Here is a 23728-nt window from a genome sequence, read left to right as displayed (position 1 = left end):
TCACAAAGTCCTGCAACTTCCACCTTCGTAACATCTGTAAGATTCGCCCTTTCCTGACCTCTGCCACCACCAAACTCCTCATCCATGCCCTCATAATATCCCGCCTTGACTACTGCAATGCCCTGCTGTCTGGTCTCCCTATGACCCGAACAGCCCCACTGCAGTCCATCATGAATGCGGCAGCCAGAATTATCCACTTCTCCCATCGCTCCACCACGGCGGATCCCCTCCTAGAATCCCTCCACTGGCTTCCTATCCAGTCCAGAATCAGACTCAAGATACTGTGTCTGACCTACAAATCTGTCCACAAAACCTGTCCAACCTACATTTCCGATCTTACTCAGAGGTACACACCTAGCCGCTCACTCCGCTCTTCCAATGAACTTCGCCTAACCGCCCCCCGAATCACCCAGTCCCATGCACGCCTCCAGGACTTCTCAAGAGCTGCTCCAACACTATCGAACTCCCTACCTCCACCCATTAGGACAGCCCCCTCCTTCAACATCTTCAAGAAAGCCCTCAAAACTCACCTTTTCACTCTGGCCTACCACCCCTCACAAGTGCTCTAAACCTACAGCTGAACTCTGGTCCCCTACCATTCGTGTCCTTACCTCTCCCTCTAGATTGTAAGCCTTTGGGCAGGGTCCTCCTCCCTTTGTGTCCTACCTGATCTTGCACCTCCATTACTGTGCACCCATGCTATGCATCTGAGTGAACCTAACTTGCCTAATCTCCATGCTCCATCCAGTGACTGACTAAGCATTACCTGGTACTCATACTATGGTGTGTGATCTGGTTTTCTTGTATTCCTGTATTGTCATATTGCTGTATGTCACCCCTAAATATTGTCTGTAACCTAAATTAATGTTCAGCGCTGCAAAATATGTTGGCGCTTTATAAATACAATAAATAATAATAATGTAATATTCGAAGTCTTTGCTCAATACTTTGTCCATGCACCTTTGGCAGCAATTATAGCCTGGAGAGTTTTTTAATATAATGCCAAAAGCTTGGCATACCTATTCTCTTGGCCATTTTTGTCCATTCCTCTTTGTAGTACCTCTCAAGCTCCACCAGGTTGGATAGGAAATTTCGATGCACAGCCACTCCTTTGATATCTTGGCTGTGTGCTTAGGGTCGTCACCCTGATGAAAGATGAACAATGGTTCATCTTTCATTGCCCCAGTCTGAGTTCAAGAGTGCTCTGGATCAGGTTTACACCGAGGATGTCTCTGTACATTGCTACAGTTATCTGTCCCTTCATCCTGCCTAGTCTCCCAGTTCATGTCGCTGAAAAACATCCCTGCATAATGCTTCACTGTAGGGATGGTATTGGCCTGGTGATGAGTAGGGATGTAGGCGAACCCCTATGGGCCTGCACTACTTCCGGGTCGCTATGACCCGGAGTAGTATGGCTGCGCTGGGCCGGCGGTGCGCGTCTTTGATCGCGCGCCTGTTGCCAGCTACGCTCTGCGCATGAGCGTGACGTCACTCATGACATCACGCACAAGCGCAGAAAGTGCCCGGCAACATGCGCGCGATCAAGGACGCGCACCGCCGGCCCAGCGCAGCCATACTACTGTGGGTCATAGCGACCCGGAAGTAGTACAGGGTGAGGTGTTCGCCGACATCTCTAGTGATTAGTGCTGCCTGGTCTCCTTTAAAATGTGAAGCCTCGCATTCAACACCAAAGGCTTCAATGTTTGTCTCATCAGGCCTGAGAATGTTTCTTATGGTTTGAGAGTTTGCCTTTGGGGACCCGGAGAGATCAGTGGCTGCACTTCAGGACCCAAAAAGGAGAACGGCCGCACTTGGGGACAAGGGCAGGTTAATGGCCGCACTTGGGGACCAGGGCAGGTTAATGGCCGCACTTGGGGACCAGGGCAGGTTAATGGCCGCACTTGGGGACCAGAAGAGGTTAAGCTCCCTAGCGATATTGATATATACGGCTATACACGAAATACAAAACATGCTGTGAACAGCATTGACATGCATACACGTCAATACTCTCCTGCACTGTATACTAGACCCTTGCTTGACACATTTTGGCAAGTTACAGGAAAAAATAGGTTATAAAAATTAGTTGGATCACTTTTTGCACAGAAATCCTAGGGAACTTGAACGCCAGGGAGGTTAATGGCTGTTCTTGGGAGCCTGAGATGGGAATGTAAAGAAAACATATACATACCTGGGGCTTCCTCCAGTCTTATCGCTCACTCGCTGTCCTCCTCCACTGCCTGGTTCATCCGCAACTGGCCCCAGAAAATCCTCCAGTCAGGGCCAATCGCGCAGTCCAGCCATGCGCGCTCTCCCGGCGATGGGAGCACAGCAGGAGCATGCGTTCCCTTGACACACGAGCACTTACCCTGGACCGGAAATTTTCCAGGGCCAATTGCAGAAGAACCAGGAGACACCAAGGGAGCGATAAGCCTGAAGGGGGCTGGAGGAAATCCCAGGTATGTATATTTTTTCTTTACATTCCCATCTCAGGTTCTCTTTGAGGTCCATACACAATTGAGGTCACCCGACGGGGATCGCGGTCTGATCCTTGAAGTGAAATAAAGACCCAGAGTTAGCTGTAGAGTCGGGAATCCGACAGAAGGATGCAGACGTGATTTCATGCAGTGGGAAGGACATGTGGCGAGGACAAAGGTGTATCGTTGGCCGGGCGGCGGCTGGGGGTTGCTGTGCACATGCCAAACTATCGGCTAAGGCGGTTGTTAACGGCCGCCACAGCTGAGTTTAATCTAGCATGTGTAAGGGCTTTAGTAAGCAGTGCAGGCAGTATCTGTCACTCCCACTTTAGTAATCAAGATGGTCAGCATCTGTCCCCCTTTCCCCATAGTAATGAGTGTGGCTTGTATCTGTCCCCCGTGTGGTAATCCGTGCAGCCAGTATCTGCTCCAACCCACACTCTTTAAAGGGATCCTTAAAGAGACACTGAAGCGAAAAAAAATATATGATATAATGAATTGGTTGTGTAGTACCGATAATTACTAGAATATTAGAAGCAAAGAAAATATCCTCATATTTTTATTTTCAGTCATATAGTGTTTTTTATAACATTGCATCATTCTCTAATATTTGCAGTTTCCCCACTACTCAGCATTCTAAATGATTATTACAGAGCGGGCTGTGAACTTTTGACCTATCCTGAACTGTTCTCTGCAGAAGAAAAATCCTGACAGGTGAGATAATAAACTTCAGATAACAGAGCTCTCTGCGACTTTGAAAGTCGTGGAGCTGAATGGCTTGTTTTGCACAGATAACAACTAGTGTGTCTTAACTCTTCCTGTACTGGAAACCATTTTAGACATATGTCTCTGCTCCCAATGTTTTATTTTTTAGTTGTACTACACATACAAATTATTATATCATAATTTTTTTTCCGCTTCAGTGTCTCTTTAAGCCTAAACCAGAAAACAGTTTTACTCACCTGGGGCTTCTACCAGCCCCCTGCAGCTGTCTGGTGCCCTCAGTCACTACCGGATCCTCCTGTCCCTCGCCGACAGCTACTTTCATTTTCTGCCGACAGGCTTACTGCGCCTACGCAGGCCCCGCGTCTCCTTCTATGCTTTCCCGTCTGCAAAAGCGACCTGCGCAGGGGGACAGGAGGATCTGATCGTGACTGTGAGGGCACCGGACAGCTGCGGAGGGCTGGTAGAATGCCCCAGATGAAACTAATAAAAACAGATTTTTTTATTTGGCTTAAGTGTCTCTTTAAAGGGAATGTCCAAGCAAAATAAAAAAATTAGTTTCACCTACATGGGGCTTCTACCAGCCCCATGCAGCCATCCTGTGCCCTCTTAGTCACTCACTGCTGCTCCAGTCCCCCGCTGGCAGCTTGCCGACCTCGGAGGTCGGCGGGACGCATTGCGTACATTTTTACGCATTCCCGCTAGTGCAGGAACATTATCACATACATTTTTACGCGTTACTGGTTCAATGCGTAAATTTTTACGCATTGAACCAGCAATGCGTAAAAATGTATGTGTTAATGTTCCTGCACTAGCGGGAATGCGTAAAAATGTACGCAATGCGTCCCGCCGACCTCCGAGGTCGGCAAGCTGCCAGCTGGGGACTGGAGCAGCAGTGAGTGACTACGAGGGCACAGGATGGCTGCATGGGGCTGGTAGAAGCCCCAGGTAAGTGAAACTCATTTTTTTATTTTGCTTGAACCTTCCCTTTAACCACTTCCCGACCGCCTAACGCACAGAGGCGGCCGGGAAGTGGAGCCCTGAAGGACCGGCTCACCCACAGAGGCGGCGGTCCTTCTAAGGGCATGGGCGGAGCGATCGCGTCATCCGTGACGCGATCCTCCGCCGGCGCCTGTCACCGCTCGCCCGCTGCAACATCCCGCCGGCTATACGGAAGCGCCGGCGGGATGTTAACCCCGCGATCGCCGCATACAAAGTGTATAATACACGTAATGTTTACAAAGTGTATTATACAGGCTGCCTCCTGCCCTGGTGGTCCCAGTGTCCGAGGGACCACCAGGGCAGGCTGCAGCCACAATAGTCTGCACCCAAGCACATGGATTTCTCACCCCCCTGCCCCAGATCGCCCACAGCACCCCTCAGAACCCCCCTGCCCACCCCCCAGACCCCTGTTTGCACCCAATCACCCCCCTAATCACCCATCAATCACTCCCTGTCACTATCTGTCAACGCTATTTTTTTTTTATCTCCCCCCCTGCCCACTGCCCCCTCCTGATCACCGCCCCACCCCTCAGATTCTCCCCAGACCCCCCCCCCCTGTGTACTGTATGCATCTAACCCCCCCAGATCACCTGTCAATCACCTGTCAATCACCCCCTGTCACTGCCACCCATCAATCAGCCCCTAACCTGCCCCACGCGGGCAATCTGATCACCCACCCACACCAATAAATCGCCTGCAGATCACCACCCAAGCGCAGTGTTTACATCTATTCTCTCCTCTAAACACCCACTAATTACCCATCAATCACCCATCAATCACCCCCCTATCACCATCTGTCACTGTTACCCATCAGATCAGACCCTAATCTGCCCATTGCGGGCACCCAATCACCCGCCTACACGCTCAGATTGCCCTCAGACCCCCCCTTATCAATTCGCCAGTGCATTAGTTAAATCTGTTCTTCCCTGTAATAACCCACTGATCACCTGTCAATCACCTGTCACTGCCACCCATCAATCACCCCCTGTCACTGCCACCCATCAATCACCCCCTGTCACTGCCACTCATCAATCAGCCCCTAACCTGCCCCTTGCGGGCAATCTGATCACCCACCCACACCAATAGTTCGCCCGCAGAGCCGACGTCAGATCACCTCCCAAGGGCAGTGTTTATATCTGTTCTCTACCCTAAAAACCCACTAATTACCCATCAATCACCCCCTGTCACTGCTACCTATCAGATTAGACCCCTATCTGCCCCTAGGGCACTCAATCACCCGCCCACACCCTCAGAATGCCCTCAGGCTCCAGCCCTGATCACCTCGCCAGTGCATTGCTTGCATCTATTCCCCCTCTAATCACACCTTGAGACACCCATCAATCACCTCCTGTCACCCCCTAGCACACCTACCCATCAGATCAGGCCCTAATTTGCCCCGTGTGGGCTCCTGATCACTCGGCCAAACCCTCAGATCCCCCTAAGACCCCCTTCCGATCACCTCCCCAGTGCATTGATTGCATCTATTTTCCCCTCTAACCACCCCCTGAGACACCCATCAATCACCTCCTGTCACCCCTCTAGCACTCCTATCCATCAGATCAGGCCCAATACAACCTGTCATCTAAAAGGCCACCCTGCTTATGACCGGTTCCACAAAATTCGCCCCCTCATAGACCACCTGTCATCAAAATTTGCAGATGCTTATACCCCTGAACAGTCATTTTGAGACATTTGGTTTCCAGACTACTCACGGTTTTGGGCCCGTAAAATGCCAGGGCGGTATAGGAACCCCAGAAACGGACCCCATTTTAGAAAAAAGACACCCCAATGTATTCTGTTAGGTGTATGGCGAGTTCATAGAAGATTTTATTTTTTGTCAAAAGTTAGCGGAAATTGATTTTTTTATTTTTTTCACAAAGTGTCATTTTTCACTAACTTGTGACAAAAAATAAAATCTTCTATGAACTCGCCATACACCGAACGGAATACCTTGGGGTGTCTTCTTTCTAAAATGGGGTCACTTGTGGGGTTCCTATACTGCCCTGGCATTTTAGGGGCCCTAAACCGTGAGGAGTAGTCTAGAAAACAAATGCCTCAAAATGACCTGTGATTAGGACGTTGGGCCCCTTAGCGCACCTAGGCTGCAAAAAAGTGTCACACATGTGGTATCGCCGTACTCAGGAGAAGTAGTATAATGTCTTTTGGGGTGTATTTTTACACATACCCATGCTGGGTGGGAGAAATCTCTCTGTAAATGGACAATTGTGTGTAAAAAAAATCAAACAATTGTCATTTACAGAGGTATTTCTCCCACCCAGCATGGGTATGTGTAAAAATACACCCCAAAACACATTATACTAAATCTCTCGAGTACGGCGATACCACATGATTGGCACTTTTTTGCAGCCTAACTGCGCTAAGGGGCCCAAAGTCCAATGAGTACCTTTAGGATTTCACAGGTCATTTTTGTTTCAAGACTACTCCTCACGGTTTAGGGCCCCTAAAATGCCAGGGCAGTATAGGAACCCCACAAATGACCCCATTCTAGAAAGAAGACACCCAAACGTATTCCGTTAGGAGTATGGTGAGTTCATAGAAGATTTTATTTTTTGTCACAAGTTAGCGGAAAATGACACTTTGTGAAAAAAAACAATTAAAATCAATTTCCGCTAACTTGTGACAAAAAAATAAAAACTTCTATGAACTCACCATACTCCTAACAGAATACCTTGTGGTGTTTTCTTTCTAAAATGGGGTCATTAGTGGGGTTCCTATACTGCCCTGGCATTTTAGGGGCCCTAAACCGTGAGGAGTAGTCTTGAAACAAAAATGACCTGTGAAATCCTAAAGGTACTCATTGGACTTTGGGCCCTTTAGCGCAGTTAAGGTGCAAAAAAGTGCCACACATGTGGTATCGCCGTACTCGGGAGAAGTAGTACAATGTGTTTTGGGGTGTATTTTTACACATACCCATGCTGGGTGGGAGAAATACCGCTGTAAATGGACAATTGTGTGTAAAAAAAATCAAAAGATTGTCATTTACAGAGGTGTTTCTCCCACCCAGCATGGGTATGTGTAAAAATACACCCCAAAACACATTGTACTACTTCTCCCGAGTACGGCGATACCACATGTGTGGCACTTTTTTGCACCCTAACTGCGCTAAAGGGCCCAAAGTCCAATGAGTACCTTTAGGATTTCACAGGTCATTTTGAGAAATTTTGTTTCAAGACTACTCCTCACGGTTTAGGGCCCCTAAAATGCCAGGGCAGTATAGGAACCCCACAAATGACCCCATTTTAGAAAGAAGACACCCCAAGGTATTCCGTTAGTAGTATGGAGAGTTCATAGAAGATTTTATTTTTTGTCACAAGTTAGCGGAAATTGATTTTAATTGTGTTTTTTCACAAAGTGTCATTTTCCGCTAACTTGTGACAAAAAATAAAATATTCTATGAACTCACCATACTCCTAACGGAATACCTTGGGGTGTCTTCTTTCTAAAATGGGGTCATTTGTGGGGTTCCTATACTGCCCTGGCATTTTAGGGGCCCTAAACCGTGAGGAGTAGTCTTGAAACGAAATTTCTCAAAATGACCTGTGAAATCCTAAAGGTACTCATTGGACTTTGGGCCCTTTAGCGCAGTTAGGGTGCAAAAAAGTGCCACACATGTGGTATCGCCGTACTCAGGAGAAGTAGTATAATGTGTTTTGGGGTGTATTTTTACACATACCCATGCTGAGTGGGAGAAAGATCTCTGTAAATGGACAATTGTGTGTAAAAAAAATTAACAAATTGTCATTTACAGAGATATTTCTCCCACCCAGCATGGGTATGTGTAAAAATACACCCCAAAACACATTATACTACTTCTCCTGAGTACGGCAATACCACGTGTGGCACTTTTTTGCAGCCTAACTGCGCTAAGGGGTTCAAAGTCCAATGAGCACCTTTAGGCTTTACAGGGGTGCTTACAATTTAGCACCCCCCAAAATGTCAGGACAGTAAACACACCCCACAAATGACCCCATTTTGGAAAGTAGACCCTTCAAGGTATTCAGAGAGGGGCATGGTGAGTCCGTGGCAGATTTCATTTTTTTTTGTCGCAAGTTAGAAGAAATGGAAACTTTTTTTTTTTTTGGTCACAAAGTGTCATTTTCCGCTTACTTGTGACAAAAAATAATATCTTCTATGAACTCACTATGCCTCTCAGTCAATACTTTGGGATGTCTTCTTTCCAAAATGGGGTCATTTGGGGGGTATTTATACTATCCTGGAATTCTAGCCCCTCATGAAACATGACAGGGGGTCAGAAAAGTCATAGATGCTTGAAAATGGGAAAATTCACTTTTTGCACCATAGTTTGTAAACGCTAAACCAATAAATATACACTGAATGGGTTTTTTTTAATCAAAAACATGTTTGTAAACATTTTTCGCGCTGCATGTATACAGAAATTTTACTTTATTTGAAAACTGTCAGCACAGAAAGTTAAAAAAATCATTTTTTTGCCAAAATTCATGTCTTTTTTGATGAATATAATAAAAAGTAAAAATCGCAGGAGCAATCAAATAGCACCAAAAGAAAGCTTTATTAGTGACAAGAAAAGGAGCCAAAATTCATTTAGGTGGTAGGTTGTATGAGCGAGCAATAAACCGTGAAAGCTGCAGTGGTCTGAATGGAAAAAAAGTGGCCGGTCCTTAAGGGGTAGAAAGCCCTAGGTCCTCAAGTGGTTAAGTAATCAGTGAAGCCTTGCACACTTACTGCTGACGATTCAACGCAAGGGCTGCAGCGTATTACTGCATGCACCGTGCTTGCCGCATGGAGCATGCTGTAATGCAAGTATATGGGTACACATTCGCGGACCGACAGAAATCCCAGTGATGTACTTCCTGTCCAGCAGAGGGTCACTGAGTGTGTGTGTGGGGGGGGGGGAATATGTGTAAAACAAGCAGCCGCCGAAGAGATACGTAGAGGGTGCACTTATCTTGCGCAGACTGGCCGCAACTGGGGGAAGTTAAGGGACCCGGTACCAAAGAGGGAGAAGACTGAGGACGGCGGCATGGGAGGGATCCGTGCAGATGGGGCTGGAGGAAGCTCCAAGTATGTATAAAACTTTTAGTTAGGCTCATCTCTGGTTTCCTTTAATGTTAGTGTGAGACTGCTGGTATGCAAGTGGTTAATGTACCACTAAAATACCACTTAGTTGACATGCCCTGCTTGAGCCCCGGTTTTAACAGGAAGTCCACAAAAATGACGCTGAGGGGAAGAGCAGGAAGTTTAGGCAATCCACTTTAGCATTTGTGTGCAAAGTTCAGTGTGTGAACAGAAGGCCTGTTTATGCATTGGCTTTCATTGCCTCTGCGGAGATCCGCTCTCTGGAAAAAAGTGCACATATAAACATATCCAACAGATCTGTTTTTATTTTCAAGTCAAGACGGCCAATATTTTTAACATTACGACTTGTTCCTTCTTTTTGTCCCCTCCAAGAAGCGTACGGAAGAGGTACGTTTTTATTGCAAGTGTGTACTGGCCCTTACAGTATATCATATCAGTGGTTAATTCCGAGAATCAATAAAAAAAGAAATGATGTTAATTTTCATATCTACATGGAATAGAATATGAGTGGACAATTTGATTTTAGCAATAAAACACTTGCAATTGTAACTGAAAATTACACAAATATTTAGAAACTGTACTTGAATACTGAGAGGGATCAATCAGTGTTGAATTGTTTCCTTCTATGTGAGAAGTATGACAGGAAATTGGGGTTTGTGACAAGCAGCCCACTCAATACACGATGACAACTTTTTGTGTCTGTTCTTCCAAGTCAGAGAAAGAGAAAAACAAACATGAACTGTACCAATTATCGTCTTTTTGATAGGAAAGGCCATGTGAAGGAGGACTTACACTGGCAGCCGATCTGGTGGGTTGCATTTAGCAGTCGTACACAAGGAGATGTGCTATTAAGAGAGACATAGATTTTTCTCTCCACTGAATTCCCCTGGCATGTACCTGATGAGAAGATAGAAAGAAAGGGGGAAAAAAGAGCCATTTAAAAAACAAATTTCACAATGAACTAAATTAACATACAAGGCTAAAATTAAAGTAACAGATGTTCAGATATTTTCATGAATCATACTACTTATGTTTATGGACTGTACAGGGTTGAAAAGAACAAAAAGTGAAAACCCGTCTTGACCCCCTGAAAAAAAACAAAGGCTTTTCAGAACAGAGAATTTTGCTTACCCCACTTTGAGCTAAACAATAACCATAAACCCGACCCAAAATATAGATCCTTCTCTGATTTACATCTGATCAAAGAGGAATCTACCACTACCACCAGGGCTGTGGAGTCTGTACAAAAATCTTCCGACTCCAACTTTTATGAAACTACGGACTCCGACTCCAACTCCAGGTACTCAAAATGGCTCCGACTCCTTGACTCCTCAACTCCGACTCCTTAGGCCCTGTTTACACTTAATCAGTTGCTTTCAGTTATAACTGAAAGGACAACTGATTTTCAAAGTAAGTCCCATGTTTTCCTATGGCACCTTTCACACTTAACGCGTTTTAACTGAAATCTTTTTCACAATGCATCTGCCCTGGGTTCCAAGCCAGACCACAACGAACACTACACTGTTCAATCCTGCTAGCTTATACATGGTCAGGTGGTAGATGGGAACCAAGCCCAAGAGGAAAAACATGAATACTAAGGTAGTAGATAAAGCCTGAAGTGCGCAGACGTGAGTTTTGTACTGTGCTCCTGCTCATGAATGAGCACTTGCTACCTCTGCGATCGCACGGATGGAACTTGCTCCTGCGCGGTTCCCATAAATGTGCAACCGTTAGGGCCTATTATCACTACACCCAGATTCTGAATGCAGAAAATTGACTCCAATGAATGCCTATGGGAAATCAGCATCAGAGAAAACGCGTTTAGAAGAAACAGGCACATAGACATTCATTGGAGTCAGTTTTTCTGCATCCAGAATCCACGTATAGTGGAAACAGGCCCTTAGGCAAATCTGCCTGGTTTTCATATCCAACTGGATGAGTCAACCAAATATGAAGACTGGGAATGGGGGAACCCAGAGTGCAATGAGCAGCGGCAGCACATTTCTACAAAAGTGATCTAGCCCACCACGGGCTTCAGTTGCTTTTTTGGGGCTTTAGTTCAGGGGTACTTTAACCTCCCTGGCGGTGCATTTCTGTCTGGAATTATGAGTTAAAAGCAGTACATTTTGTTCAAGAATTTTAGGCCTCAAATTCATAACTCATATTACTTAAATTTTAGTATTATGATAAGTCTGAGAAGGGACAATAGGGTCTGTAGTCACAGCTAGTGTTTTGCAAATTATACCCAATTCTCATTAACATGTGTGTTTTTTTAAGTAAAAGAACACTGTAGTTTCAACGCGGGTATCCTTCAAAACAGGGCTGTCCAATTTCATGGGCATGGGGTGGCCATATTTTTTTCAGAAAACATGGTACAGGACTGACTACAATAAATAGGGTTCTAGACGTCATACAGGGCAGTGAAAATTTAGGCACACCCCAATCAACTAGTGGACTGGAAACACCTCAAAATACACAGTCTGATAGCATTTCACTCAAAATTCTCATAGTCAGGCAGCATTTAACGCATACAGGTGAAACTCAAACAATGAGAATATTGTGCAAAAATTCATTTCAGTAATTCAACTCAAAGCGGATCTGAGCTCAGAACTTTCTCTCTGCTCTAAAAGATAAGGGGCAGTATGAAAACAATCAGAGCAAAAAATTATTTGTTACGATGCACAGAAATCCAAACAAAAACAGAAAAAGCCCTGAAAATTTACTGGATGAACTGTCAGGGAGCAAAAGGAAAACATGTCTTTCCTGTGCAGCTAAAGGCCCATACAAACGACATACAAATGTCTGTACAGACACAGGTTGATCGACGGTTTGTGAGGTGGTTTGTTCGTGTGAACGCTGCAAAAGACAAAGACTGTCAGCAGAGACAGCCATGTTTGAGCGATTCAGCTGGTGAATCTCTGGTGACTTGTCTCACAAACCGTTGCTTAGTCTGTTGGTGTTCTGTCGTGTGTACGAAGGTCTTCTAAAGACAGCAGTCGCTACCATAGTACTACTACTATACGTAGTCTGTGGCAGAAACCTTACGTCGTGTCTTCACTCTTTCTGTTGTCACGTGTGTACAACTATCACAAAACTTGAATTGTCGCTGCCATAAATATGCTGTTGTCTCTTGTCAGTTTGTCGTTTCCTCACAACTACAGACAAATGTATGCCGTGTGTATGGGCCTTAACACCAAGGCCCTGGGAGTCATGTCTACTGATTACACAATTGCCAACGCGCGTAAACACACAGTACTTTAGCAAACGACGGGTCCGGCAGACCCTCCCGCTGGGCGGACGTTCTGGTGTGTACAAGCTGTCGGCAGACTGATAAGACTATTTCTGACAGATCTTATTAGTGCGCCGACAGCTTGTACACACGTGCTACTGTCGGCAGAATGTTTGCCTAGCAGGAGGGTCTGACGGACCCGTAGTTTGCTATAGTACGGCGTGTGTACGCACCTTAACACTCAACTGTATCAAAATAAACAAACAACTCAGTGCAGCTGATTTCTACAGCATTTCTATGTAGAATTAACAGTTTTTAGTTGTTTCTTTGCAAGAGATGGGGACCACTTTAAAAGGTTAAACTAATATATGAAAGACTCAGATGCAAAGCGAGATATTTTAAGCCTTTATTTGTTTGATGATTATAGCTTACAGTTTATGAGAACCGCAAAATTAAAATCTCAGAGCATTACAATATTGTGAAAATGTTCAATATACTTTGCTCAAAGTCTCCGACATAATAATGGATAATTAATCCAAAACACGTGCAAAGGGTTCCTATTTTATTTATTAGTTTCACCTTTTAAGTTGAATTAGTGAAATAAAAAAATAATACAATTTTCCGAGTTTCACCTGTACACATAATCTGACATAGTTTCCCTGAAATTACACATAATTTGGCAGCATTTCCTCGCAAAATAGACATACCCTATTATTCAGACCATGGTCTTATGGTCCAAAAAATATGGTATGATCATAAGACTAGGTTTCTACTTGTGCAATTTTTCCACAAATTTTGCAATGAAAATTTGCATGTGCATAAAAACCAATGATAGTAAATGGGCTAGTCTCCATTCCATGCAAACTTTCGCATGAAAAAAAACTGCCAGCCTGTTTTATATTTTCGCATGCAGTACCTGATTTTTTGCATACTATGCGAAAAATCGCATTCAAATGCAAATTTTCGCATCCGTATTCTTACTAGAAAAAGGAACCCATCATGCTGTTACTAGAGCCACTACAAAAATTTGCATGCAAAAATGTGCATAAAACGCAAGTAAAATACCATGCTTTTTATTTTCAGAAAAATCGCATTTGATTTTCCTGTGAAAACACAATGCTACAGTGGAAACATAGCCTAAGATGCACCTAAGTTTAAAGAACAAAAACCGGGGGAAAAAAATATATACTAAACCTGGTGCGTCCATGGTGCAGGGGCGTCTTGTGGTGCTTCTTGATACTATAGGAATTTACCAAAACACAACCAAAAAGAAGAGAAGGCAACCCCACTGTTTAAGGTTTTTTTTAGAATAATGGAGCAATCAATGGGACCAAAAGGCACAAATGAAGTAAGGAGAATGTATCTTTATTAAAGCCAACTATAAAAAATATAAAAGCAATTAAAACAAGGCAAGCCACAACCAAGCCTATATAGGCCCCCAGTATATAATGAATAATAATATAGGAGCACTGCAAGCGATGTATATACAGCAATACAAGTAAATTAATTTAAATCTATTATGCAGTCCTCCCCTAATGTATCGCGGTTGAAATCAACAGCGTTAAATCATATTGGTAAATAAAAAGAATGTTTAATAAGAATAACATAACCACGCATAAATCAGGAGTAAGACTGCACACCTGCAAATGCAGGCCTCGCTGCTGAATCCTCACAAAAAAGCCATTAAATATTATCACAAGCCCCCTAGTGGCCAGACTGCACAATGCCTTCCAATCGGTTTCAGCACACAGACCATGCAATCTGTGGTCGCAATCGGTGTGCAGAAACCGTCGAGATTTTGGCAGAAGACCGACTAAAAGGGAGCCTGTGAGTTACAGTACTACAAATTACACACTATTTCAGGGTATAACTGCCACCACCTCTGTTACCATGGGACAGAGGAACCCACTGACTGGCTGACTCTAGACCTGCAAATAGAAAACGGTTAAACCCACTCTATTTTATCTAGCTATCCACAATAGTAGCGACTGTTCAGAAGCCAGGGTTCAGTTTTGTGTTGCTGAATAATAGGTGTAGCCGAACAAATAACAATAGCCGAACAAATAAATACTATTGAACCCGGTATCCTTGAACTGGGCACATTCAACCCACCTCCCCCTGGTGCTCCCTCCAGTGTGTAAAGTACCTGGTGGTGGGCGGAGAGTCCGTCTCCTTCCATGAGCGTCGAGGCGGTTGCGGCAGGTTCGTAATAGGACACAAGCTTGCCGAAATCAGTCCCCAATAACACAGGGACCGGGAGATCATCCACAACCCCAACAACCCTTTCTTGAACCCCCACCCCCCAGTAGAGCTTCACTCTCGCTTGGGCTATGTGTAAAAGGGTGCCCTCTACTCCAGTAAGGGCAAGGGATCGGTTGGAGCTGATGCTTTCCTTTGGAACAAGGTGTGAGTGAACTAACGTGATGTCTGCTCCGGTGTCTCGGAATCCGGTGACAATCTTGTTCACTCTAACAGGCTGCTGCTGGTCGGTTCGGTCGCGGATTTCCTTTCCGCGGGCAAACAAAACAAAGTCTGATGTTCCAGGCTGTGGTTCGCTGGCTGGTTGCACCTGCCGTGGGTGAGGTACAGGTGGTACAGGTGATGGTGGTGTCTGCCTCTGCCCAGGACAGTCGAATTTCATGTGTCCGGGCTTGCGGCAGTAGTGACAGGTGACCCCTTCAGGTGCTGCAGGCCTGGGTGCAGCAGCTGCGCTGGGTGGCCTCTGTGGCGGACGGCTCACAGGGGCAGGAGAGTCTGCCAGGGTACTGGGCTGACCTCCTCTCCAGCTAGATGGTGCAGTTCTGCGTGTCAGGCACCCTGGTAGTCGCCAAGGTTTCAGCGAGGTCTGAAGCGACAGTTGCTGACACAGGCTTGCGCTCCAGCACAAACTGTCGTACATCAGCAGGGCAAATGTTCAGAAACTGTTCTAGGACTATTAAGTCCTCCAGGACATCATAAGACCCTTTGGTGAAGCCTAGAGTCCACTGGCGGAGTGTGGTGAGTAGACTGCTGACCACATCTCGATAAAAGTCCGTAGATTTTTTCTGCCAGGACCTGAACTTTTTACGATAGGCTTCTGGCGTCAGCTGATATTTAGTAATGATAGCGTCTTTTATAGCGGCATAATCATCTTTTTCCGCAGGCAACTCTGCAAAAACATCAAGCGCTTTGTAGCGCAGCAAAGGTGTCAGATGTCTGGCCCACTGGTCTTGGGACAGACGATACTGACGGCATGCTTTCCCAAAGGATCGCAAAAACAAGTCAATATCAGTGTCTTTTTCAATAGTAGCAAATTTAAATTTTGCACTCACGGGTGATGCGGCTCCTTCAGCAGGGAAGCTGGGTGATGAACTCCGGCTGACATGTTGCACTTTTGCCATGTTCAGTTCATGCTGTAGTTGGCGCTCCCGTTCTGTGGCTTGGCGCTCCTCATGCATTTGGCATTCTGCACGCGCTTCTGCAGCCTGGCGTTTCTCACGCACGCCCTCCGCCATGTACTGCAGGTACTTTTCCAGGTCAGTGTCCATCAGTTTTTGTAATGCCAGCTGCATTACCGGGTCAGCACAAATGGACAGTCCAGTACTGGCCGGTTCCAGGCGAGTACTCGGAGAAGCTCTGAGACTGGAATCCATACTGACAGTCTCCTGCGTAACTGTTGCAGCAGGGCCCGCAGGATGCTCAACCTCTGTACGCATAGGATCTTCAGTCTTTGGTTCCCCTTAACTTGAGTCAGATGGGCTGGTGATCTCAGTAGACACATCCCGCTCCCGCAGTTGCTGGGTATCCCATTGATACAAGTCTGTTATGTCCTGTTTGTTCTTGAGGAAGGTGTCAATGCCCCGCGTTTGACAAAGATTTGCCAGATCTGCTTGGCACATGGTCTAGTAGCTCCCGGACATTTTCACGCCAAATAAAATAATACTTTTGTGGAGGGTTACTGGCTACACAATCTCTCTGTATATATAAAAAATATATTGCATTCAGCTACAACCAACAAATTAGTTTGTTTCTCGACAGGGCTAATTTGATAGCGCTATCTGAGATACTTCCAGCACAACACAGATCCCAAATGCTGCCAAACACTATCACAAGCCCCCTAGTGGCCAGACCGCACAATGCCTTCCAATCGGTTTCAGCACACAGACCATGCAATCTGTGGTCGCAATCGGTGCGCAGAAACCGCTGAGATTTTGGCAGCAGACCGACTATAAGGGAGCCTGTGAGTTACGGTACTACAAATTACACACTATTTCAGGTTATAACTACCACCACCTCTGTTACCATGGGACAGAGGAACCCACTGACTGGCTGACTCTATACCTGCAAAAAGAAAATGGTTAAACCCACTCTATTTTACATAGGTATCCACAATAGTAGCGACTCTTCAGAAGCCAGGGTTCAGTTTTGTGCTGCTGAATAATAGGTGTAGCCAAACAAATAAATGACGTTAGCGGTGTTTATTAAAAATGCAATATAAATAATTAATATATACAGAAAATCATTAAAATCAACAATTATAGAAACATTAGTAGCCAGTATGAACATAAAGAGGGAGAAAATACTTAAAGCGGTATCGTCACCATAAAAATCAAAATTCAACAGCAACGGGTCTGAGTGTATTAAGTGATAAAGATGCTATTCCTGCATTCAAAACTTTCAAAACTTTTTCTGCTGTTATGATTTGGAGTTATCACATACTTAAGGAACACTAGTCGGTGCCAAAGAATTGCATGCTGGGGGTTCTTTTTATCTATAATCTATTCCTCCTCTTCCCTTTATTTCCCTGCCAGCTGCTTATCTGAAACCTAATCCCCTACTCACTTGTGTTTACAAGCAAGGCTGAGGTGACTCAGCGATTGAAAGAGACAAGAAAAAAAATAAAGGGCAGAAATGACATCACGAATTAGCCTTAACCGTGGGCAACAGAGACCAGGATGACCGGAACAGAGTTCTCGTCATTTACTATATAACATTCACTGAAATCAAAACGTGGACAGTATAATACATGTATTATGCAAGTAGCTCAAGTATTTATCTACTTATATATGTGTTTTTTTTTCCCTGGCATAGTATGGTTGATTGTACTGCTTTAAGTTCGTGGAAATATGTCCTTCTGGGAAAAGAAATGCAAAGTCCTTGGTTTCAGAATCATAGGCCTTTAAAGGATACCCGAACTGAAATGTGACATAATGAGATAGACATGTGTATGTAGAGTGCCTAGCACACAAATAACTATGCTGTGTTCCTTTTTTTCTTTCTCTGTCTGAAAGAGTTAAATATCAGGTATGTAAGTGGCTGACTCAGTCCTGACTCAGACAGGAAGTGACTACAGTGTGACCCTCACTAATAAGAAATTCCCATTTTTATCTCTTTCTTGCTCTCAAAAGCCATTTCCTGCTAGGAAAGTGTTTTATAGTTGGAATTTCTTATCAGTGAGGGTCACACTGTAGTCACTTCCTGTCTGAGTCAGCCACTTACATACCTGATATTTAACTCTTTCAGACAGAGAAAGAAAAAAAGGAACACAGCATAGTTATTTGTGTGCTAGGCACTCTACATACACATGTCTATCTCATTATGTCACATTTCAGTTTGGGTATCCTTTAAGCATATTTTGTAATCCAAGCAGATGTTACAGTTCCAAGATGGCTGCTGGGTGGTCCTCTGCCCAGCAGCAGGTCTAGTTGTAATCCAGATGATGTTAAGATGGAGGACTGAAGTCCGCCTGCTGGCAATGTGCTTTTGATGAAGCTGGTTTGGGGGTGTGCCAACGCCTGCCCCCTCTGAATTACCCACCAATGACAGGCCACCTCCTCCTAGGAGGATTTTGAGCTTACATTGTAAAACACTAAGTCAAACGATACATGTCATATTTAGGTGGATAGCAGATTCATAATTGTCAGAAAACACTGATTAATATGACATCTTGCATGAGCAGGGCTGTGGAGTCGGTACAAAAATCCACCGACTTCGACTCCTCAGTTTAGGATTCCACCGACTCTGACTCCTCTAATTTGCATATTACAATCTTGTTGATTGAAAGTATGTAACATGAAATTCGTCTCTTAACTGCCAACGCTTAGGAATTTTAAAAGACAACTGAAGTGAGAAGGATATGGAGACTGCCATATGTATTCCCTTTAGTCATAGACTAAAACTAGTCCTTGGTAAGAGTACTTGTAAAAGGTACAGAATGGAACAAAGAACATCTATCAGGCCCTAGGCAATGTGACCGTGGGTACATGTAAGAGTGATGTGCAGGTACTCTGCAGGGGAATAAACACCACATGTGCACAGTGACTGTGTGCAATCCCCCCACCTGTGCAAGAGTTCAGGAACTCTTTAATATGGCCGTGTCCCGATTCCCCCTCCCCACCAGACCAGAGAATAATGTAAGGCAGAGCCCTGGAATGTACAGAGTACTCTCTACTGTGCATGTGGCCATTACATTCCCCCTCCCCCACAGACCAGAGAACAAGGAAGACCCACCACCCGCATATACAGAGTGCTCTCTACTCTGTATATTACCTGTGTGGTTGTAGCTAATTAGAAGCCATTAGATGGCTGTGTGCCACTTTGCCAGCCGACTCACCCCGCCAGACCAGAGCTGTATGGCACTAACCCTCTGGTTTCTCCACTGCCGAGTGTTAGGCCTGAACGATTTTAGGAAAAAATGGAATTGAGCGATTTCTGTCTGAAATTGCGATTTCAATTCACGATTTCCTTCAAATCAAGCTTTGTTCCCCGTCTCTTTTTGTGCCCCCTTTGCCTCTTTATGCCTCCTCTGGGTCTCTCTCTTGCCCCCTTTGTTTCTCTGTGCCTGCTCTGTTTCTCTCTTTGTGTCCCCTCTGTGTCTCTCTCTGTGCCTGCTCTGTCTCTGTGCCCACTCTGCCTCTCGGTGCCTCCTCTTTACCCCAAGCTCTATCAGTTCTGGACATACCTTCCACCATAAGTCCAGCAATGCCAGTCTATCCACTTCGCCTCCTGCAGGCTCTAATGCACGGAATACTTCCTGTATGTCATGTGACATACAGGAACCCGGAGTTTTGACGAGCACAAGAGCCGGCAGACGGCGATCGAGGACGGACAATGTTGGACTCGTGCGTAAGGTATGTCCAACACTGCGGGCCGCACGTGGCCAGGACTTTGGAGAAGATTGTTCTTCGGTCTGGCGGGGGTGGGGAGGAGGATCGGCACACAGCCATTTGCACAGTAGAGAGCACGCTATAAATGTTTGGAGACTGAAGGGGACATGCAGCCGGCTCTGCTACCTTGTTGTGGTGACGGACACACTCGCAAGGTGGAGGGGGGATCACCAACCAATTGTGACTAGAGTATAAGCCGAGCCCCAACTTTTGGACCACTTTTTTGGTCTCAAAAATTTGGCTTATACGCGAGTATATACGGTATATGAATTTCATAGCTGTGCTCTAAACGCTTTTCATTTAAAAGACCGAAATCATAAACCACATGTATTTAAATCTGTTCCCCAGCGGTGCAAATGTGTCTGAGTTCGTCAGTGGACCCCTGTGGAGCTAGATCCTTTCGGTTCCCCTGGATGAAAGCCACCCTCTTGGTGTGTTAATTATCATCTAAGCTTGACCAGCTAAAACAACCTTTGATGTACTACACCAGGCTTCTGGCTAGGGTTTCACACCTCTGTGTCACTGGCCAGGGAAGGGACTCTTTTGATGAAGTTAATTTACACAAACATTAACTTCACTGGTCAACAGACATACTTCACTAAGGCTGCTTCCACACAGGGACGTTACAGGCGCACGTTAGTGCGCCTGTAACGCTCCCCCAACGCACAGCAATGTAACACAAGTGGGCTGTTCACACAGCCCACGTTGCGTTACATGTATCGCTGCACGTTGTCCGGAAAGTGCAGCATGCTACGGGGTTAGAGCGGCTATAGCCGCGTTAGACTGCACATGCTCAGTGGGGGGCGGAGAGGAGGCGGGGAGAGCCAGCTACAGTAGCCGCGCACATGGCTACTTAATATTCACTGCACTGGCGGCCGCTGATTGGCCGGCGGGACCACGTGATGCGGAGTGTCTCGCTCCGCATCACGTGGTACCGCCGGCCAATCAGCGCTACTCTGGGAGACCTTATAGCAGTGTTTCTCAAACCTGTCCTTGTGACTCCCCAACTGTGCATGTTTTGCAGGCAACCTCACCAATGCACAGGTGGGGTAATTAGTGTCTCAGCTATGCAGATTCTATGTAACAGAGACACTAATTACCCCACCTGTGCATAGGTGAGGCTGCCTGCAAAACATGCACAGTTGGGGAGTCACGAGGACCGGTTTGAGAAACTCTGCCTTATAGGGATAGAGCCGCCTAACGCGGCTCACTCTACTGTCCTCTCTTGCAGCACCATACGTTGTGTTAGGTGCACGTTATGCGACCTTAACGTGGCACCTAACGCAACGTCTTGGTGTGCAAGAAGCCTAAAATCTTCCCGATTCACCTGCGTTTCTCACGGATGTTCCATGACAAATATAAAGTGCAAGTACTGTGTACCTTCAATATATAGAACAATAATGTGCATAACAAACAGGCAATAAGGTGCATGTATAACAATAATTATAAAGAACAAGCATTCTGCTAAAAAAAAAAAAAAACTCATCAAAAGTATTTAAAGTTTCAAAGTGTATAGAAGACCGAGAAAATTCACAGATGGTGAGTAAGTAATGAGTAAATTAGTAAATGTAAGTGAGAAAGGTAGCAAGGTGGAGTAGAGGCAAAAGGGAAAGAAGCGCTGGCGGGGCTCACCTAAATAAAGTAGTATAAAGGCTTGGGGACGGCTGCATGGGGGCTCCTGCGCCCGTCCGACTAGTTCCGCCGAAGCTGCAAGGGACCTCCCCTTTGCCTTATCTCCCTTTTGCCTCTACTCCACCTTGCTACCTTTCTCACTTACATTTACCCAATACTTACTCACCATCTGTGAATTTTCTCAGTATTATATACGCTTTGAAACTTTAAATACTTTTGATGAGTTTTTTTTATAGCACACTGCTTGTTCTTTATAATTATTGTTATACACGCACCTTATTGCTTGTTTGTTATGCACATTATTGTTCTACATATTGAAGGTACACAATATTTGCACTTTATATTGAATGGCTTTTTTTGTGAGGATTCAACAGCGAGGCCTGCCATTGCAGGTGTGCAGTCTTACTCCTGATTTATGCGTGGTTCAGTGTTAATCTTATTATAAATTCATTTTGTTTACCATTATGATTTAACACTGTCGAATTCAACCGCGATACATCAGGGGAGGACTGCATAATAGATTTAAATTCATGTACTTGTATTGCTGTATATTCATTATATACTGGGGGCCTATATAGGTTTGGTTGCGGCCTGCCTTGCTTTAATTGTTTTTTTAATTTTTTTTTATAGTTGGCTTTAACCACTTAACAACCTCTGCCACGCTTATCTACGCCCCTTTAAACTTCACCTGAGTCACAGGGGCGTAGATAGGCAACTCCTGTTTATTTTGCTGCTGTGCGCGATGTGCATACGCGTCGTGCACCTGCTGGTCCGTGATTGGCTGATGTGAACATGTGTTCACAAAGCCAATGACGGTGCTCATTCATGCATAATGTGTGTAAACATTGCATCAGTCTCTATGCTGTTACAGTTACTGAGATCACTCATGAGAGGATCTCAGATAACTAGCACAGCATTAGTGACTGATCAGCATCAGTGAGGTTTTTTTTAAAATAAATTATACCCCCATTAAGCCCATTAACCCTTGCCTCCCTTAAATGTGAAAATTGCTGTGGTTTTTAGGTGAAAAACCCTGTGGTAGAGAAGTGGTTAATAAAGATACATTTCCCTTCCCTTATACAATTACTATGCATACTGACATTTATGGTGTGAGGCCTGGTGCACACTGAGCGGTTTTTGAAGCGTTCCGCAAACCGCTTCGACCTGTGAAAACGCTTGGCTAATGTATTTCAATGGGATGGTGCACACCAGCGGTTTGAGGTTGTTAGCAAATGTGGGTCCTGCAGCACTTTTGCGGTTTGCAGATGTGTTTCTGCCTCAATGTAAAGTATAGGAAAAGCTCAAACTGCTCTGAAAAACGCTAGATCAGAGCTGTTGGCGTTTTTGTTACATTAGCTGTTCAGTAACAGTTTCACTGTAACAATATTTGTAATCTGCTAAACAAAAACGCTCCAGAAAACGCTAGGCATGTTTAGAAAACCTCTCTAAACATGCCTAGAATCGCTCTGAAAATCTGCTTCAAAAACCTCAAGCGTTTTGCAGATCTGCTAGCGGTTTTAGTGTGCACTGGGCCTTAACCTTCTTGGCGGTAACCCCGAACGTAGTTCGGGGTAAGCCGCCGGAGGGTGCCGCTCAGGCCCTGCTGGGCCGATTTGTTTAATTTTTTTTTTGCTGGACGCAGCTAGCACTTTGCTAGCTGCGCCAGCACCCTGATCGCCGCCGCCGTGCGCCCGATCGCCGCTATACGGTGCGGCGCGCGGCCCCCCCCCCCCAGACCCCGTGCGCTGCCTGGCCAATCAGTGCCAGGCAGCGCCGAGGGGTGGCCCGGGACTCCCAATGACGACCCGACGTCAGTGACGTCGGTGACGTCATTCCGCCCCGTCGCCATGGCGACGGGGGAAGCCCTCCAGGAAATCCCGTTCTTTGAACGGGATTTCCTGATCGGAGATCGCCGAAGGCGCTCGAAGAGGGCGGGGGGATGCCGCTGAGCAGCGGCTATCATGTAGCGAGCCCTGGGCTCGCTACATGATATAGAAAAAAAAAAATTAAAAAAAAACTGCCGCGCTGCCTCCTGGCGTATTTTTTTATACCGCCAGGAGGGTTAATCAGCAGTCAGTCACCATGGCATTCTAGTGCAGACATGCTTAGAGCATTTAGCAGATCTGTTTTTATAGCATGCAGTGTTCTACCTTTAGAACTCATTCACATTTAGGACGTTTGGCATTTTTTTCAAGCGCAGGTGATTTTCAAAATTGCCCTCAAAATGCTTGTGCAATTTTGCCTAAATGGAAGGTATAGGAAAAATGCAAAACACTCACAAATCGCTTTGTGCAATGATTGCATTTGCGGTTTTAAGAATAAATACATGGTATGTATTTGTTTCCGGGTCAAAGAGTTCACTTCCTGACTTGCGTCTGGGAGTGAATAAAAAAAAAATTGCTTTGAAAAAGCGCTTAGAAAAGTGCTTTTAAAAAAAAAATAAA

The 23728-nt window shown here is 45.3% G+C and overlaps 1 protein-coding gene across 1 annotated transcript in view; it reads right to left on the bottom strand.

Moving 5' to 3' along the window:
- The window catches only part of NCSTN (nicastrin), a 212132-nt gene that overhangs the window by 183876 nt on the left and 4528 nt on the right, over positions 1–23728 (bottom strand). Inside the window, exon 2 of the mRNA XM_068254932.1 lies at positions 10071–10175. Within this exon, the coding sequence (XP_068111033.1) occupies positions 10071–10175 (105 nt within the window). The remainder of the gene's footprint in view (positions 1–10070; positions 10176–23728) is intronic.

The sequence above is a fragment of the Hyperolius riggenbachi genome, chromosome 9, assembly GCF_040937935.1.
Source record: "Hyperolius riggenbachi isolate aHypRig1 chromosome 9, aHypRig1.pri, whole genome shotgun sequence".
Taxonomy (NCBI): Eukaryota; Metazoa; Chordata; class Amphibia; order Anura; family Hyperoliidae; genus Hyperolius; species Hyperolius riggenbachi.
Note: the sequence above shows the minus strand (reverse complement) of the source record. Positions and strands in the feature narration are given on the sequence as shown.